Source organism: Bos indicus x Bos taurus, chromosome 20 (assembly GCF_003369695.1).
Source record: "Bos indicus x Bos taurus breed Angus x Brahman F1 hybrid chromosome 20, Bos_hybrid_MaternalHap_v2.0, whole genome shotgun sequence".
NCBI classification, from domain to species: Eukaryota; Metazoa; Chordata; class Mammalia; order Artiodactyla; family Bovidae; genus Bos; species Bos indicus x Bos taurus.
The window spans coordinates 38,917,849-38,937,475 of NC_040095.1; the positions used below are offsets into that span (position 1 = coordinate 38,917,849).

At 42.8% G+C, this 19,627-nt stretch overlaps 1 protein-coding gene across 1 annotated transcript in view; it reads left to right on the forward strand.

Moving 5' to 3' along the window:
- The first annotated feature begins 412 nt into the window (after nt 1–412).
- Nucleotides 413–19,627, forward strand: part of AGXT2 (alanine--glyoxylate aminotransferase 2) — a 44,074-nt gene continuing 24,859 nt past the window's right edge. Inside the window, exons 1-7 of the mRNA XM_027520244.1 lie at nt 413–595; nt 8,507–8,595; nt 9,695–9,879; nt 13,130–13,253; nt 14,843–14,937; nt 18,217–18,310; nt 18,984–19,077. Coding sequence (XP_027376045.1) covers nt 508–595; nt 8,507–8,595; nt 9,695–9,879; nt 13,130–13,253; nt 14,843–14,937; nt 18,217–18,310; nt 18,984–19,077 — 769 coding nt within the window. The 5' untranslated portion in view covers nt 413–507. The remainder of the gene's footprint in view (nt 596–8,506; nt 8,596–9,694; nt 9,880–13,129; nt 13,254–14,842; nt 14,938–18,216; nt 18,311–18,983; nt 19,078–19,627) is intronic.

Here is a 19,627-nt window from a genome sequence, read left to right on the forward strand (position 1 = left end):
TCCGAGACGTTCATCCAATGAGACCTTCATGGGACACAAAACTAACAAAATAGTCCAGGAGAACCAGAGGGTAGGACGCTGTGGGGGGCGGGGGGCGGGGAGGTTCCAGACGGAGAGAACATAATGTATACCTATGCTGATTCATGTTGATGTATGGCAGAAACCAACACAATAGTGTAAAGCGATTATCCTTCAATTAAAGAAAGTCCAGAAGACTTTTGCTTTGCCTACCTGCCTTCTCTTTTCTCTCCTCCTCCCTCTCTCCTTCCCTCTCCCTCTTTCCTTTGCCCTTTCTCTCCCCTTAAGGCACTGTTGCCAACCACGGAAGCTCTGCGGCCCGCCGGAAGTGAAGGTAGTAATCCCTCCACGACTCCCCTCTGGAGCTCCTCCCCTTCCTCCCTAATCTCAAAGTCCAGCTGGTCAGTGAGCAGTTGAGTCCTTGCTCCGTGGGAAGCACAGGTTTAATTGCTCCTGCTTCTGTGGGGACTTGCTTCCTGACTGGGAGAAATGACAGGAGCCTGGGGACATTTGCTGAGATCTTTGCACCTGAAAACCTTATCTCTCTGGATCCCCAAGACGTGCTTTTCCCTTAAGGGTGAGTGGAAACCAGGGGGATGTGGGTCAGTGGAAGGGTCAGTGAGAGTGGAAGGGCTGAGTTCTGGAGCTTGTTGCCTGGAATTCTCGAATTCCAGACAGATCATCTAAGACCTGTGGGCTAGACCCCACCTTGTCAAACCCAGTGCCCCCTTTTCATGTCCAATATTTTGTAATGCATCCTTTCATCCCGAAACGAAATTCATGGGTAATAAAATCAGACTAGACACAATTTTAAACTAAAAATATTTGCAGAAACATAAAGAGGAATTGGAGAAGGAAATGGCAACCCACTCCAGTGTTCTTGCCTGGAGAATCCCAGGGACAGGGGAGCCTGGTGGGCTGCCATCTATGGGGTCGCACAGAGTCGGACACGACTGAAGCGACTTAGCAGCAGCAGCAGCAGCAAAGAGGAAATAAAAGAAAGCAATTCAAATCATGAAGTATTAACTGTAGTATACAGATGCTTGAACTACTTTAAAAGACATAAAGCATCCTCACAAATTTCTGCCATGCCCCTAAAATGTGGTACCCCCCCCCCAATTACTAACAAGGAAACTGAGCCTCAGAGAAGTCATTTACCCAAAGCCACCTGAGCCAGGACTAGACTGTGAACCTCTTCTTCCACACAGACTCTCCTTTTTCTCCAGCAGGAACAGACCTGGGGTGGCCAGGTCTGGTGGTAGCTTCATGTATTCCTGATTTTCACACATATCTTGTTTCACTAGGAGCCCACCACCTCCTCACTAATCTCTCTGATGAAATGTGAGCATAAGCAATCATCATCATCTCATTGATGAGACATAGCAAGACCCCATGCCCCACAGGCCCTGAACAAAGGGGACCCTTTTCCATTGCCCTTTGATGATCAATTGTATCTTCATTTTCTCCACATCTTTCCTTTTCCTCTCTCCTGCCTTCCTCTTCCATTTGCTTTCTTCCCCCTTAACAGCTGTGATTCTTTGAAACTTAATATGTATCTGGTGCTCTCATCTTCAAACAAACTTCTTAGGGAATACTATTATCCCATTTCACAGATGAGACAGAAGGATAAAGGATCATTTAAAAATTTGATCAAAGGCAGCAATGTAGACATGACAACTTGAGATTCAAAGCCAGGTCTGTCTGACTCCAAAGTCAGAGTGATTCCACCAGGCCTTTTCTAAACCACTCTTCTTCCAGTCTGGTTTGGATTTCTCTTTTCCCCCAGTCATGGGTCCTTTGCCAGAACATTATTTAACTCCAACATTTTCTGTAGAAGGAGAAGGAGCTAGAATTATACCCAGAGTCTCATGCTCGGTAAAGAGGACGCTATCCTAAAAGTACCGGTTGTTGACAAGGCAAGAGAAAATACTGTCTCTGTTGGCCCTTCCCCTTTCCTACCCCAGCCCTGAGGGTTGTGGAGCTGGGCTGGGGGTGGGACCAGGTGAGGCTCGGTGCCTACAAATCTTGATCAACTCAGCAGGGACTCTTCCACCAAGGGCACTGCGGGGGAGAAGTCATCTTGCAAAAACCCACAACACATAGACATGGATGTCCTACTCTACCTAGCTTTTCAAAAACTTTGGTGCTTGACTTCCACTTTCTTACCTACTAGTCTTAAATACCTACCTGCTTGTTTGTTCATCCAAGCACACACTCATTGAACACACACTTCTTATGGACCTGCTGGATTCTACAAATAAACATTTAGTCAATAAGTAATTGAGCACTTACCCCTGTGCTTAAACTAAGCCACAGTGAGCAAAACAAAACCTTGGCCCTTATGTGTCTCAATGGGGGAGACTGAGGATAAACAGAAAATTGCATAAATATATTTTTAAAATATCCAGTAGAGATATGGGCTATAAATTATGGTGAGGGGATAGAAAAATAAAATGAGGGGAGGGGGAGACAGGGTCCATGTTAGATAGGAAGATCACCTGGTGTAAGTATTGCCAGATATGCAAAAAAAAAAAAAAAGTGTCACAATCCTTATGTAACACCTACACATATATTGTGTGATATATGTGTGCACGGAATATTTAGCCTTGCCTCTGTTTGACAGGCACAATCACGTTAGGCTAACTATATCCATAAAGTTACAGAAGCAATTTGTTTTTTGGATGAAAGAGTATAGAAAATATCTTCAGTTCAGTTCAGTCGCTCAGTTGTGTCCGACTCTTTGCGACCCCTGAATCGCAGCACGCCAGGCCTCCCTGTCCATCACCAACTCCCGGAGTTCACTCAGACTCACGTCCATCGAGTCAGTGATGCCATCCAGCCATCTCATCCTCTGTCGTCCCCTTCTCCTCCTGCCCCCAGCATCAGAGTCTTTTCCAGTGAGTCAACTCTTCACATGAGGTGGCCAAAGTACTGGAGTTTCAGCTTTAGCATCATTCCTTCCAAAGAAATCCCAGGGCTGATCTCCTTCAGAATGGACTGGTTGGATCTCCTTGCAGTCCAAGGGACTCTCAAGAGTCTTCTCCAACACCACAGTTCAAAAGCATCAATTCTTCAGCACTCAGCCTTCTTCACAGTCCAACTCTCACATCCATACATGACCACAGGAAAAACCATAGCCTTGACTAGACGGACCTTTGTTGGCAAAGTAATGTCTCTGCTTTTCAATATGCTATGTAGGTTGGTCATAACTTTCCTTCCAAGGAGTAAGCATCTTTTAATTTCATGGCTGCAGTCACCATCTGCAGTGATTTTGGAGCCCAAAAAATAGTCTGACACTGTTTCCACTGTTTCCCCATCTATTTCCCATGAAGTGATGGGACCAGATGCCATGATCTTTGTTTTCCGAATGTTGAGCTTTAAGCCAACTTTTTCACTCTCCACTTTCACTTTCATCAAGAGGCTCTTTAGTTCCTTTTCACTTTCTGCCATCAGGATGGTGTCATCTGCATATCTGAGGTTATTGATATTTCTCCCAGCAATCTTAATTCCAGCTTGTGCTTCTTCCAGCCCAGCCTTTCTCATGATGTACTCTGCATATAAGTTAAATAAGCAGGGTGACAATATACAGCCTTGACATACTCCTTTTCCTATTTGGAACCAGTCTGTTGTTCCATGTCCAGTTCTAACTGTTGCTTCCTTACCTGCATACAAATTTCTCAAGAGGCAGGTTAGGTGGTCTGGTATTCCCATCTCTTTCCGAACTTTCCACAGTTTATTGTGATCCACACAGTCAAAGGCTTCTTAGCCATGCCTTTTTTACTAATTAGCTAAATTGGAGCTCGTGGTAAAGAATTCACCTGCCAGTGCAGGAGATACAAGAGACTCAGGTTCGATCCCTGGGTCAGGAAGATCCCCTGGAGGAGGAAATGGCAAGCCACTCCAACATTCTTGCCTGGAGAATCCCATTAACAGAGAAGCCTGGTGAACTACAATCCATGGGGTCTCAAAGAGTCCAACACAACTGAGCGCGCACACACACACACACACACAGGATTATTGAATGTATAACATGTTCAGGCAGGTGGGTATACACTCAAACATACTGTTTTGCTACCATCTGCCTTCTGTCCCACAAGGAGGGGTGCATAGGAGAGCGAATTAATTGCACATAACACCCATTTCCAGCTGAGAAACTTCCCAAAACTCCTGCAAAGTCTTTCCTAAGAAAAACATTCAAATTAGCCTAAAAGTAGGTGTTCCACCTACACCACCAGACCATCCTTTCTGCCATCTGAGGACTGATCTAAGCCCATCAGAAGGCTAGGAGGGACTCAGACTAGGCTTGCCCCCAAAAGTGCCAAAAGGAAGGACAAGAGTCACCAGCCTCAGAATCAGGCAGAGCTCTTGCTAGTGAACAACGTCAACTGGCCCCGGTTCACTTTAAGCAAAAGAACACTTATTGGAAGGATATGGAGGGAAGGTGGGAGGTGTTTGTAAGAATCAACAGGATGGTGAGGGGTGGCTCAAAAGTGCAAACACCTCACTTTTAATCACGTCCTCAGCTCTAAGGTGAGTGATAATATCTTCCTTTCTAAACCCATTGGCTATGCCAAGTATCAAATGAGACACCCAAAGTGACAAGTTTGTTTTGTTTTGGTTTGGTTTTGAATTTTTAATTAAATATATTTATTTCGGGTTTTGTTTTTTTAATTGGAATATATTTGCTTTACAATATCATGTTAGTTTCTGCTGTACAGCAATGTGGATCAATGATACATGTACATATATCCCCTCTTTTTTGGATTTCTTTCCCATTTAGGTCACCACAGAGCACTGAGTAGAGTTCCCTGCGCTATACAGTAGGTTCTCATCAGTTATCTATTTTATACATGAGTGTACATATGTCAATCCCAATCTCCCAGGCCATTCCCCCCTCGACAGCTTTTTTAAAGTGACTTAATATGCTATGCAGAAATAAGGTGTCATTAGCACTTTAATAAATGTCTTTAATGTTCTACCAAGTATGAGCATTGTATATTTTCAAATGCTATAGAACCTTTTTTTTTTTTCATTTGAAAGAGTCACAAGCTGTTGATAAATTTCCACTCTGTGTTGAAAGCTGGTTATGAATATTAAAAAAGTTTTTATCATTACAAAGAGAAGTTCCCCTAGAATTTTCACCTGGAAATCCCCATGTGCACACACACAATTTCCAGGAGTCTCAGAGAATCTTTATTAACCTTCAAATCTATGGCATCCTCAAAACAGAGGTAAAAAAAAAGTTATTTTGAAAAAAAACAGAGGTTATTTTGACTAGAGAATGCAGGCAATTAACCATGTATTTAGGTTTTTTCTAGTAAATAATGAAAACTGAAGCATTTTGCTTCTTTTTGTCCATTGATTATTGTATTTTCTATTTTTGTTGAGTTTGGGTTGTTTAGCAAGAGAGATTTTCAGCTGTTTTAAGATGTTATCTACATTTTTTTCTTTTTCATTAAAGTACAAACAGATTAGTTTCATGTAGACGAATAGTGATTCAATATTTTTATAAACTATATTCTATTTAAATAATTATAAAATATCGGCTATATGCCCTGTGCTATACAATATATTCTTGTGCCTTACTTATTTTATACATAGTGAAAGTGAAGTCGCTCAGTCGTTTGCAACTCTTTGCGACCCCATGGACTGTAGCTCCTCCACTCATGGGATTTTCCAGGCAAGAGCACTGGAGTGGGTTGCCATTTCCTTCTCCAGGGGATCTTCCCAACCCAGGGATCAAACCTGGGTCTCCTGCATTATAGGCAGACGCTTTACCATCTGAGCCACCAGGGAAGTTATACATAGTAGTTATACCTTTTAATCTCCTACCCATGTCTTGCCCCTCCCCCCATCCTTCTCACCACTGGTAACCCCTAGTTTGTTCTCTATATCTGTGAGTTGGTGTTTATTTTTTGTTATTAATATGGTTATTCACTTGTTTTATTTTTTGGATTCGACATATGTTATCTAGACTTATTTTACTTGTTGACATTATTTTTCCTACTTAATAACTAATCTTTCTTCCTTCCCTCTTCCTTCCTGAGAGCAGAATTTTATGAATTTCATTTTGAGCCCTCATTTCACCATCATATTCCCATGAATTTGGTGAATAAACAAATGAATGATTGAATATACCTACCTTGACCACTTAAAATTCAAGTTTTTCTTTATCAAATTTTTCCAACTCTCCTTATTGTCCTCTCCAGACCACTTTCATAATTTCCTGTAACTTTGGAGTCAAGAGACCTTTCAGTCTCCTCAGTGGGTAACTTCAGTTTTACAGATAGGAAAATGAGACTGCAGGATTGAAGAGAATTTGAATTCTTAGAAACACTCAGAATTTTTTTCCCCATCTCAGAAGAGCAACTAATGTAGAGAGAGACAATGAAAAGCTTTTCAAAAGGGGAAATTCTCAGAAAACTTAGGTTTATTTTGGGGTCATTTTTATATATGGGTAGCCAAAGCCATTTGCTTTTAAAGTAAGAGCAAATTAATGACATTCGTGACTATTTTAGAGCAGAAAAGTGAATGAACTCTTTCATGAAAGAAATAAAACATATTCAGAGTCATTACTTTCCAGCTCATTTAAAAACACAATTGTTCATTGTGTTTCTCAGGATGGTGACTCCATAGCCACACAAAACTCCAACATTACATCCATGGATTCAAACTTTCATGCTGAACAAGAGAAATCATTTGCCGAGCTCTCTCCACCTGTAAAATTATCTCTGTACTGACCTTGAACCTCAAAATTAGCAGCATTCTTTTCCAAGAGTACTTATAAAGTTTCTAGACATCTCTTTCAGCTCCAGTGTTCTCTGATTCTATTATTCCATCCCCTGCTATATAGAGGGGTCAAAATCTGTGATGGAAAAGGAGGGTGGAGGTGGCCAGTGAATGAGCAAAATGGTACCAGGCTTGGAGTCAGAAACTCAAAGTTTTGTTCTTCTTCTGTAGCTAACTGGCTTGGTGTTCTTAAATTAATTCACCACTTTAGGGTGGCTTCTACATCTATAAAATGAGCATCTTGACCAAAAGCAAAAAAAAAAAAAAATCTAAGCTTCCTTCTAGCTCCAAATATTTAATGATTCCTCTGGCTCCAGTTTATCTTGTGTTTGTTCTGGTCTTGTGTTTTCATGGACTTTGAGTTGTGTTTTATAAGAAGGTTTTGTCTTCTAGGTCTCCTTGCATGTACATATTATTACAGTCCATGGCCTAGCACCCCTTTTTCGTCCTCCCCAACAATAAATAGTCAACAGCCATTCATTCCCTGTTTATTGAGAGCCAACCCAGTACCAGAAACTGGGATTGGCACTGGGATTCAGGGACCAGGCAGCCCAAAGCTTAGAAAGCACCTCCATTAACAGAAAGGATGTACTCCAGCAACCCCCCAGCCCTGAGGGAAGTTTGAGCTCAACAGAGAATTGCAGTCCTTACAGTTCGGCAAAAGAGGGAGGAGCCTCCCAAGTTTGTGAGGAACCAAAGCGGGAGAAACCATGACTTTCCCCAGTAACTTCTGTGCCTTCCCTCAGATTCGAGAGGAACTCTTTTTTCCTCCAGAAAATTCATTATTTTTTATTTTTAATTTTATTGAAGTATAGTTGATTTACAATCTTGTGTTCATTTCTGCTATACAGCAAGTGATTCAGCTATACATACATACATATGCATTCTTTTTCATATTCTTTTTCATTGTGGTTTATCACAAGATGTTAAATACAGTTCCCTGTGCTATACAGTAGGACCTTGTTGTGTAAGAAAATTCATTATTGGGAATTCCCTGGCTAGGCAGTGGTTAGAACTCTGACTTTTCACTGCTAATGGCCTGGGGTCAATTCCTGGTCAGGGAACTAAGATCCTGCAAACCTCAATGAATGGCCAAAAAAACAAAAAGTTAATTATTAAGGTACCTCAGTCCGTGGCCTGTGCAGGTGTCTGGACACTGACCTGGTGACATAGGAGGCCAGAAAATTCCATTCTCCGATCATGCTCAGCGCCTCCACTTTGGGTTTTTGTTTTGTTTTGCTATTTATTTATTTTATTGGGATATAATTGCTTTACAATGTTGTATTAGTTTCTGCCAGACAATGAAGTAAATCAATTACATGTAGGCGTTTGTAACTGAGATGCTCCCAAGCAGGACACCCATCACCTCGCCTCTTTCCCTACCTCCAGTTACCTTCCCCCACATCTCAGACCGCCCCTCTGGCACCATAAGCACCCCAACCCCTTCACCTTTGGGGAGGCACTTCTGAGACTTGTCCTCAATTCTCCTTGCCTGGCTGCCTTGTAATAAACTCTTTTTGAGCTGTTTAAAAAAAAAAAAAGATACCTCAGTTTTAAATCCAAACTAAAATTTAAATGATTTTCTCAAAACTAAGAAATAAAATTGCCCTCAGGACTTTGATTTGGGTGACGACAGGTCATTTTTACGAATAGGCCTGTGTGATGCTTAGTTAAGGATACTAACCCACTCCGCTTTCAGCCCGTGCTTTCTGGACATCTGTGACCAGGTGCGGTCTTCATACAAAGCCCAGCATGCCGCCATGTGACTTCACACCCGAAAGATACCAGGTAAGCGTCGAGGTTTTAGGAGAACTCCAGTGAGGCGGTTCTTCTCAGGAGGGCTCCTCAAGAAAGACCCACAGACCGCCCTGCCTGCCACTGAGCCATCTCAGATATCACAGCCTTCAAGTCAGTGGGAACCTCCGAACTCTCTTACCCCACTCAGTGGTATTGTATGAAGTGAGTGTGTGTGTGTGAGAGAGAGAGAGAGAAAGAGAGCGAGAGGCAGAGATGGGGAGACAAAGCAGAGGGAGACAGAGAGTACAAGGAAGAGACTGTCCACAACCATACATGTATCACAGGGATACAAGTATACATGTACACACCGGAAGAAATACACAGACCACACGTGTGATGGCACACATTTCGTTCCAGCCCATCTGTCAGTGCCTGATCTGACCTTCCTGAGTCTGCCATCAGAAAGTGTCGAGTTCTCATCTTGCAGTCATGCAATAAATATTGGACTCGTTCTCTCTCCTTTCCTCTCTTTCTCTCTCACTCTTTCTCTCTCCAACCTCCCCCTCTTCATTCTACATGACGTTCATAAGGTAGAAACTGTAGAATCGATAAAGTCAGGAGGGACCCACAGAGACAAGAACAATAGGACAGAAGCTTTATAATTAAAGTCATGAACACTACAAGCACTCCGTTTTTTTTAATCCTCAAAAAAAAAAAAAATTAGAGGGAAAAAAACAGCTTCAGACATTTATTTCAGTCTCTTTTTTCACAGCTAAAATCAACTCAAAGCCAAGGCTTTCTATGGAGAGGTAGAAAATTCCAGCCTCCTTCTTCATGTTTTGGAGACGGTAATGGCAACCCACTCCAGTACTCTTGCCTGGAAAATCCCATGGACGGAGAAGCCTGGTAGGCTGCAGTCCATGGGGTCTTCATGTTTGATGTAGAAAAGGATCAAAGGGCCACATGAATAATTTCCTCCACTTGAGAGGAAGGCTCTGGGTGTATCTTGCAAGGAGGTCCCTGGGCAAAGAGCCACCCTGGTGAGCGAGGGCGTGGGGAGCCCAGATGCTGCTGTGTGGACCTGCTGTTGATCTGTAAGCAACGTGGGAATAAGGAAGATGCTAAGCACTTAACTCTTGTCTAATTACAGTCCCTGGCCTATAGCCGAGTCCTGGAGATCCATAAGCAACATCTCTCTCCTGTGCACACCGCCTATTTCCCGGAGCCCCTGTTGCTCCACCAGGGACACGTGGAGTGGCTCTTTGATCATGAGGGAAACAGATACCTGGATTTCTTTTCTGGGATTGTCACTGTCAGTGTTGGTCACTGCCACCCGTGAGTATCCTTAAAATTTCTAGATTTTTCACCCCAAGAGAATATATGGAAAACAGGCTAACGATCATATTAGTGACTCAGAACCTCCATGAAAAACTCTCTCTCTTTAGGCACATGGCAGTTTGTGGCTAACGTGCTCCTTCCTATTTTCTGGGTAACAGTGAAAACAACAACAACAAAAATCTTTGCACCATGCCTTGCCTTTTCTTAACAATTCAAGATTTTGTCATCCTCATGGTACATGTGATGGGATGTGTACCATGCGATTAGAGTATGGCTGTGTGTGTGTTTCTCCTCAGTAGTAGCTATAGCTTTTCAAAGAGAAGGCATGCTCTGAGGAAAGGGCAGTGAAAGTCAAAGTGTTAATCACTCAGTTGTGTCCGACTCTGACAACCGCATGGACTGTAGCCTGCCAGGCTTCTCTGTCCATGGAATTCTCCAGGCAAGAATACTGGAGTGGGTAGCCATTCCCTTCTCCAGGAGATCTTCCTGACCGAGGGATCAAACCTGGGTCTCCTGCATTGCAGGCAAATTCTTTACCACTGAGCCACCAGGGAAGCCCAGAGAAGGAGAGCAGAAGAGGAAAGGGCAGAGAAGAAGGGAAAGTCCAGTATTCTCAGAGTACACAGGGCAGGTGTGGGGGGGATAAGAGATAATGAGAAATGAGAAATCACTTCTAATCCAACTCTTCTTTATCAACTCTGCAATGGAGGAGGAGAGAAAGGAAGATAAGAAGACGATGTAACTAACCAGAGCTGAAAATTTATACCAGAAGTGAATGACTGCGTTAATTTTGAGATTTTCTGTGATTCTGATCATCAGCCCACATGCGGATACCCTGGGCAGGTCCCTCTGTGGTCCGTTTTGTTTGAGTGCAGCCATCTCATTTTAAGATCTGTTCTGGCTTGCGTTTAATAATCTGACCAATAAAACTCATAGTACATGGGGCAAAAATAAAGCACCAAGTCTTAATAAGGTATGGGCCCTTCTGTGCAAGAGAGGGTGAAAGGTCTTTTCCATGAGCACCTGTAAGGCCATGAGGAGGGAGTTATACTCCCAGGTCCAGCCCTCACCTGTTCCTGCCTCAGCTGTCTGCATCTTCAGGAGGAACTAGTCCCAAACGAAGGTTTCCCAGGTGGCGCTAGTGGTAAAGAACTCGTCTGCTAATGCAGGAGATGAAACAGACGCAGGTTCCATCCCTGGGTCAGAAAGATCCCCTGAAGTAGGAAATGACAACCCACTCAAGTATTCTTGCCTGAAGAATCCCATGGATGGAGGAGCCTGGCGGGCTATGGTCCATAGAGTCACAAAGAGTCAGACATGACTGAAGCAACACAGTACATACACACAGTCCTATACCACGTTCTGAGGAGTGTGAAGAATAAATTTCACATACAGTTTAAAACATAAGATAAACATGCATGAAAGAAGTAAAGAAAAAATGAAGTAGAGAGCATTTTTAAACAGTCACATTGAATCCTCCCAATTACATGCAACATGGTGTCTGTGAATGAACCCCTCCTACTGGCTCCCCTGACCTTGGTGCATCTCCTGGCCACCCACTGACCATTCACCTCGTCCCTCTGACCCCCTAACTCTGGGTGTTTCAGGCTCTTTCCTGAGCCCACCCCTCTTCTGTCTATACTCCCTTCTTCTCTTGTTATTTCCCCCATAGAATTGGTCTCACCCCATCTCTCCACCTCTTCTCACTTGGTTGCTACATTTCAGCAGCCTCACCCAGCTGTTCAGCCTCGGCTCCTCACCAAGCTATGATAACATGTCTAAGACACCCAACGTGGGCAGTAAGATGCCCCACGTCTCCCTCAGCCTCCAGGATACCCCCTGCCCATGATATTCCACCATTAGCTGCAAATCGACATTACAAAAACCAAATCCACTGTGCTTCCCACAAAGCTGTTTCTAGTCTATTCATTTATTCAAGTAGCACATACGAGCCACCTCCTCTGGGTAAGTCCTTGCTAGGAGCTGGGTAGTTAAACAAGACTCGTTGTGCTTCTCAACCAACCCTGGGGTTTCCCCCGATATCACAGGCAAGAATACTAAAATCATCTTGGACCCTTTTCTGCCTTTCACTCCATATAACCAACCTGATACCAAGATCTAGTTTCCCTCCACTGAAATGCCTTTCCCTACTAGCCCCTCTCAGGAAGTTCCAGTGTCCTAGTTCTGCTCCCCCATACGTGGAAGGCTACCATGCCTTCCAGGTAACTGGCCTCACCAATTCCAGTCTTCCCTCCTACCTTCTTGTGGCTCTCAGATTTATTTTGCTAAATAATGCTTTTGTCAAGTGTCTTTTCCACTTAAGAGTTTATTAATAATCCACAATTTTCTGAAGTGAGTTCTGTGGGACACTGATCACAGGAAAGTTTCATTGTTAAAGGGTTCCATTAAAAAATAAGGTTGGGAAACACTTTAAACTCCATCTCTCCCTCCTGGGGAGACACAGGGCACATTAGCCTATTAAAGGTACTGATAAGTCCTGCAGTAAAGAATTTGATCTGGTATTCCTCAAAATTGTTTAACCACTGAACTGATTTTTTTTTTTTTTTTTTTTTTTGGTGTATCAATTATTGATAACAGACTTCAGCCGTTTCTCTTCTTTGGATCAAGTTCAAACACCTTGGCCTGTCTTTTCAAGGCATTCCAAGTCAGGTCTCACATATTTATATACCTTTAGTTCCTTCTTTCCCTCAACGTGAGACTTTGGATCCTTCACAGAATGTGATAGCAGAATGTTCATCAACACCGACCACTACTAAGACCCAAATCTTGGAATCTTCTTTAAAGGAAAAGTTGTTGATCTTACAAACATATGTTTGATTGAGCTATAATTCTTTAGACTAAAATGGAAAGACACCCAGGTTTACATGTAGTCTTCTCTATTTTCCAAACTCTTTAAAGCATAGTTAATAAGAAAATCTAGTTAGAAGAGATTATAACTTCAAAATTCCTTCTTCACTAGGAATTTATCTTTTAAAATCGCCAGCAATCAATCATTTAGTCTCCTGTTGAACACATCTCTTGGTCGGGAATTCATTACCTTTTGAAGCAATACGTTCCATTACCAGATACCTCTGGTGGCTAGAGAAGCTCTTTCTTGTGTTTGGATGAAATCTGCCTCTGGAAAGTCTTTGATAAATACCCATAGGGTTTAATTCAATGGTCAGTGTTGTGTGGGGAGGGACATGCCCGCTGCAGTGTGGGTAACTCTGCCCTTCTGTTTATCCAGAAAAGTAAACGCAGCGGCGCAAAGGCAGCTGGGCCGCCTGTGGCATACAAGTTCTGTCTTCTTCCACCCTCTGATCCACGAATATGCAGAGAAGCTTTCAGCACTTCTTCCTGAGCCTTTGAAGGTCTGATGCTTATAACTCAAAGGGGCAGGATCTGCTGATCCCAGGGAAGCCAGACGGGGAAATGAGAATATGGGCGCAGAATCTGGTCTGTGCACTGAACATCTAAAGTGAGTGTACTAGTAGCCATGTCTGAAAGCACTCAAGGAGAAGAGAGAAGTCAATGAATTGCTGCTAAAACCAGTTGACATTCACTTCATCAGCTCCAAGTGGCTGCCTCTCCTTGATCATTCTCCTTACCATATCTTTGCAGACATCACTTAAGGGGTGCCCCAGCCTTCCTGACACTCTCCTCTGTGTTACTCAGGAAGTTTTCATCTTTTGGCTCCACAGTGCCTCTGCCAAGTCATTGGCATTTCTTCTTTAACAAAGAGTGAAGCCATTTTTTTTTTAGAAAATTAATATACCGTTAAATTCATTTGGTCTGAGATGCAGTTTGATATTTTTGCTAAATGGGATGTTTTTCTGCATCTGAAATGATTGACTTTTTTAACTGGATTGAGAAGTTAAAATGTTGGCCAAAATTTGCATTTCGGGGTTCAATGAGTTAATATCTATGTGAAACAGTGCACCGTACCTAGTGTCAGCTATGATTGTTATTTTACCATATTATCTAAGTACCCTACTTCCTATACAATCTAAAAGAGATGAAGAGAAATAGCTGTAACCTAAGTTTAGGGCAGGACTCCAAACTCTTGGTTACCTCAGTCAGGAACCCCAACACTGGATCCAGCAAATTTGGATGGTGTTGAGTGCTTGTGCATGCTCAGTCGTGTCCGACTCTTTGCAACCTCGTGGACTGTAGCCCACCAGGCTCCTATGTCCAAGGAATTTTCCAGGCAAGAATATTGGAATGGGTTGCCATTTCCTCCTCCAGGGGATCTTCCCGACCCAGGGATCGAACTGTGTCTCCTCCATCTCCTGCGCTGGCAGGCAGATTCTTTACCAACTGCATCACCTGAGAAGCCCCTTAGATGGTGCTATCTAGCCTTAAAGTTCATTTGATGGATCCTACTCTAAAACCTAAAATCAGGAAGGATCCAGTGCCCTTGAGTGCCCCCGAGTGCCCCCTTTCCTTCAACCAGGATGAGCTGCACTTTTCATCCTGGTTTGTTTGCTCACTTTTTTTTAACATTCACAAACACTGAACAGACAGGCTGGGATATCCTCTGGGGGCCTCTGGGCCAAGCCTTCAGAGTCGAGCAGGATGATTCACTTTCAAGAGCCAAGAGACCAACTTCTCAGATTCCCTTGACCACTAACCACTGTACATCTCAGCAAGCCTCTCCATCTTAGCACTTCGAAGAACATCAAGTAATTCTAATGGAAGCCTGGAATGTTTCACAATTTGGACAATCCCTTAGCCACTGTTGTATCTCTAATGCTCAGCAGCTGCTCAATGAAGAGCTATATAATCAATAATTAAATGATGAAACTCCATGGGGTCGCAAAGAGTCAGACACGACTGAGTGACTGAACTGACTGGTATGAAGGGAACTCTTCTTAATAATCAGAGGCTGGGATACACTCAAAATTTCAAATGAATTGAATAATATCTGTGTTTCATGACCATGTGTATTTTTTTCCTCCAGGTCGTTTTCTTGGTGAACAGTGGTTCAGAAGCCAATGACCTAGCCATGCTGATGGCCAGAGCACACTCAAACAGCACAGACATCATTTCTTTCAGGTAACCACATCTTGGAATATTCATTTTAACACTGACTCACCCCAATATTAAATGTTAATCTCTAAAATACAGCCTAGAGCAGGAGAGAGACTTTCACAGGGGTGTTTTTCTAAGTTCAGGTTTTAGGGTAGGACCCATCAGATGAATTTTATGGCTGGATAGCACCATAAAAATTGGCCTGATCCAAGTAGGGGTCCCTGACTGAGGTCACTAATAAAGAGTTTGGAAGCCTAGTTATGTCATAAATTCTCTATGAAATTAAAAAGAAGGCTACAAGACAGCTTTTTAACTTTAAAGATATGGTATAGAAACTAACATGTTGTCTGGAGGAGGAAATGGCAACCCGCTCCAGTATTCTTGCCTGTAGAATCCCATGGACAGAGGAGCCTGACCAGCTACAGTCCATGGGGTCACAAAGAGTCAGAGACGACTCAGTTACTAAACAACAATGACAACAACAAAGATGAAATAGACTGGTCATAAATTGATCATTATTGAATCTGAATGATGGCTGTCTAGGGGGGAGTCATTGTAATATTCTCTCTTCTTTTGTATATTTCTAAGTTGTCCATAGTAAAGGTTTTTTTTAATAAATGCTGCGAATATAAAAAGAAAGAAAGAAACTAACACATTGTTAATCAACTATGTGCTGTGCGCTAAGTCACTTCTGTTGTGTCTGACTTTTTGCAATCCAATGGACTGTAGCCCACCAGGCTCCTCTGTCCATGGGATTTCCCAGCAAGAATACTGGAGTGGGCTGCCATGCCTTCCTCCGGGGGATCTTCCTGACCCAGGGATCGGACCCACGTCTCTTATGTCTCTTCCATTGGCAGGTGTGTTCTTTACTACTATCACCACCCAGTATGCTCCAAAACAAAATACAAATTTTAAAAGAATAAATTAAAAGTAAAAAGATATAATGGTATTGACTGCACCCTATGCCAGATAGTGAAAGACTGGTCTGCACCCCCAGAAGCTTTGCCATGTGACACTGAACTCACTTTTATCTCTGCTTATGATAAGAAGCCATATACTTATTTCACAGTGCCAGTTGTACCATTTTTCACTTTCTCTAAATGCAGAGTTCAGTTCAGTTCAGTTCAGTTGCTCAATCGTGTCCGACTCTTTGCAACCCCATGGACTGAAGCATGCCAGGCTTCCCTGTCTATCACCAACTCCTAGAGCTTGCTCAAACTCATGTTCATTGAGTTGATGATGCCATCCAACCATCTCATCCTTTGTTGTCCCCTTCTCCTCCTGCCTTCAATCTTTCCCAGAATCACGGTCTTTTCCAATGAGTCAGTTCTTCTCATCAGGTGGCCAAAGTATTGGAGTTTCAGCTTCAGTATCAGTCCTTCCAATGAATATTCAGGACTGATTTCCTTTAGGATTGATTGGTTGGATCTCCTTGCAGTCCAAGGGACTCTCAAGAGTCTTCTCCAGCACCACAGTTCAAAAGCATCAATTCTTTGGTGCTCAGCTTTCTTTATAGTCCAACTCTCACATACATACATGACTACTGGAAAAACCATATCCCTGACTAGACGGACCTTTGTTGGCAAAGTAATATCTCGGCTTTTTAATATGCTATCTAGGTTGGTCATCGGAGAAGTCGATGGCACCCCACTCCAGTACTCTTGCCTGGAAAATCTCATGGACAGAGGAGCCCAGTAGGCTGCAGTCCATGGGGTTGCTCAGAGTCGGACAGGACCGAGCAACTTCACTTTCAATTTCACCTTCATGCACTGGAGAAGGAAATGGCAACCCACTCCAGTATTCTTGCCTGGAGAATCCCAGGGACAGGGGAGCCTGGTGGGCTGCTGTCTATGGGGTCGCACAGTCGGACACGACTGAAGCGACTTAGCAGCAGCAGCAGCAAGTTGGTCATAACTTTCCTTCCAAGGAGTAAGCGTCTTTTAATTTCATGGCTGCAGTCACCATCTGCAGTGATTTTGGAGCCCAGAAAAATAAAGTCTGACACTGTTTCCACTGTGTCCCCATCCATTTCCCATGAAGTGATGGGACCAGATGCCATGATCTTAGTTTTCTGAATGTTGAGCTTTAAGCCAACTTTTTCACTCTCCTCTTTCACTTTCATCAAGAGGCTGTTTAGTTGTTCTTCACTTTCTGCCATAAGGATGGAGTCATCTGCATATCTGAGGTTATTGATATTTCTCCCGACAATCTTGATTCCAGTTTGTGCTTCCTCCAGCCCAGCATTTCTCATGATGTACTCTGCATAGAAGTTAAATAAGCAGGGTAACAGTATACAGCCTTGACGTACTCCTTTTCCTATTTGGAACCAGTCTGTTGTTCAATGTCCAGTTCTAACTGTTGCTTCCTGACCTGCATATAGGTTTCTCAAGAGGCAGATCATGTGGTCTGGTTGTCCCATCTCTTTCAGAATTTTCCACAGTTTCTTGTGATCCACACAGTCAAAGCAATATTGACTTTATAGTCAATAAAGCAGAAATAGATGTTTTTCTGGAACTCTCTTGCTTTTTCGATGATCCAGCGGATATTGGCAGCTTGATCTCTGGTTCCTCTGCCTCTTCTAAAAATCAGCTTGAACATCTAGAATATGTATATCCAGATAAATCATGATCTGTTCAGAGCAGTCTTGGTACTACTAGGGTTCAATAGTAGTTTGTGTTTCCGCTTTCAGGATATATAACCATTCCTTCGAGTAGTCTCAATAGTCCTAAATCCTTTTTGAAGGGTGATTTTGATTTGGGAAGTTGTCCAAACTTATTTGAAACCAAGAGATTAGGATAATTTGTAATAAATATGACTGTTTCAGTTTCCAGAAATAAAGCCCGAGTTTCTTCTAGGCTGACTAGAATGGCTTATGAGGCACTTGAAGAAAAGTCCCCAAAAATGTTAAGTGACAGCCGCGTCACAGGAGCAAATACTCATCTTCTCAAAGAGATCACTTTGCAGACTCGTTGAATATATAATTTCTGGCATGATGCTAAAAGATGAGTCTCATTGCTTAGAGGAACAGAGTAGGGCAGGTCTAAGGTCAGAGCTCTCAGCCAGATGGCCTCCAAAATTCCTGTCACGATTCAAATCTGTGATGCTAGTAGAAAACATAAATAGGTGAATTCATTTGACACAGGCTTAGAAGATTTCTTTGAGATCATTGAGGTTGTAGGTCAATAGTGTTTTCATCTCCATAGCTTTCATGGATTTTCTTTTTTGTCCAACCCAGTGTTCCACAGGCCAGTGATCAAATGAAAGCACACTTAACCCAGTCCTCCCACTCTTTTCTGTCTGCAGAGGAGCCTACCATGGATGCAGTCCTTACACACTTGGCTTGACAAATGTAGGCATCTATAAGATGGACCTCCCTCATGGGATGGGCTGCCAACCAGTAAGTTCTGAGATTTTTGCCTTGTTTCTCTAAAGACTCCTAGGTGTATGGAATCATTGATCAGATTTTTCCAGTCATTAGGACTAGAAACTAATATGAAGCCTGTGATTAATCAAGGCCTCAATTTGACTTAATCAAATGAAAGACCATTTAAAGGAGACATTTGTTAGAAAGACCTTCAGAGTCTGAGTAATACTTACTATTAGAGATGCTTTTACATTTTGTTTTGTTTTTAAGTAAAATTGAGTCAGTTACAAATAAATGCATTGAAATAAGTTCCCAGAGCCTTGAATGCATATAATTTCCGTATACTCATCCTTGTACTCACCTTCTGTTCTCATCCACTGTACCCACATTTTCAGCATCAGAATCAGGTACCTAATTATTCTCATTCTTTCAGATGCCATTACCCACCAAACTCTTGAGCCAATTGTTTCCAGGCAGACACAGAAATCAGTTTCCTTTGTAGAGTGCCCTCATAACTGATTTCCAAGAAAAAAAATTCTCTCTTCAAAGCTGAATATCAAGTTTTTGTCCTAAGTGGGAGAAGAGTAAGGAAGGAATCTTGGTATCAAGTTAAGAAGCCCTCTTGCCTTGATTGGTACCATATGTTGCCCCAAATTGACTGTCTTGTGTTCATGTCTTGCCAAATCCCCTCTTTTGTCATTTGCAGACAATGTGCCCAGACATTTTCCATGGCCCTTGGGGAGGAAGCCACTGCCGAGATTCTCCAGTGCAAACAATTAGGAAGTGCAGCTGTGCGCCAGGTCCAACTGAGCGGGGAGGGAGGCACGTGGGGGAAGGTCAGGAGGGGGAAGGAATGAGGAGAAAGGCAAATTGGAAAAAGTGGGAAGGGAAAAGTCATGGCAAATACAACTAGGAAGTCACTCCTCATTGAGCCAACACTCCTTATAGCCAATGACCACAATACCATCAAAGCATCCATCCCCTGTCAGGAAACACATCTCAGCATCTCACCCTTATCAGACCTAAGCCAGAAACACTGTCACCCAGTGCTTCATTGGAGGCGCTCTCTCAGCTCTCCTAGCAATGGTTCTGTTCCCAATTTGATAGGAAAACAAGGTTGGGGGGATTATTCACCAGTTCCCAATGGAGGAAGCGGAAAAAACACTTCTAGAAATTTCGAAACTCCAGTCAAGAAGTTCCCCAGGGACTCAGAATACCAGCCAAAGAGAGTATTTGTCAAAACAGAAGGTGGTTCCTGAAGGCTGTTGACATCTTCTCAAAAACTGTGAAGACCTTCTCACCAGGAAAGCTGTTATTCATCAAATGCGTTGTTATTTACATTCTTTACCA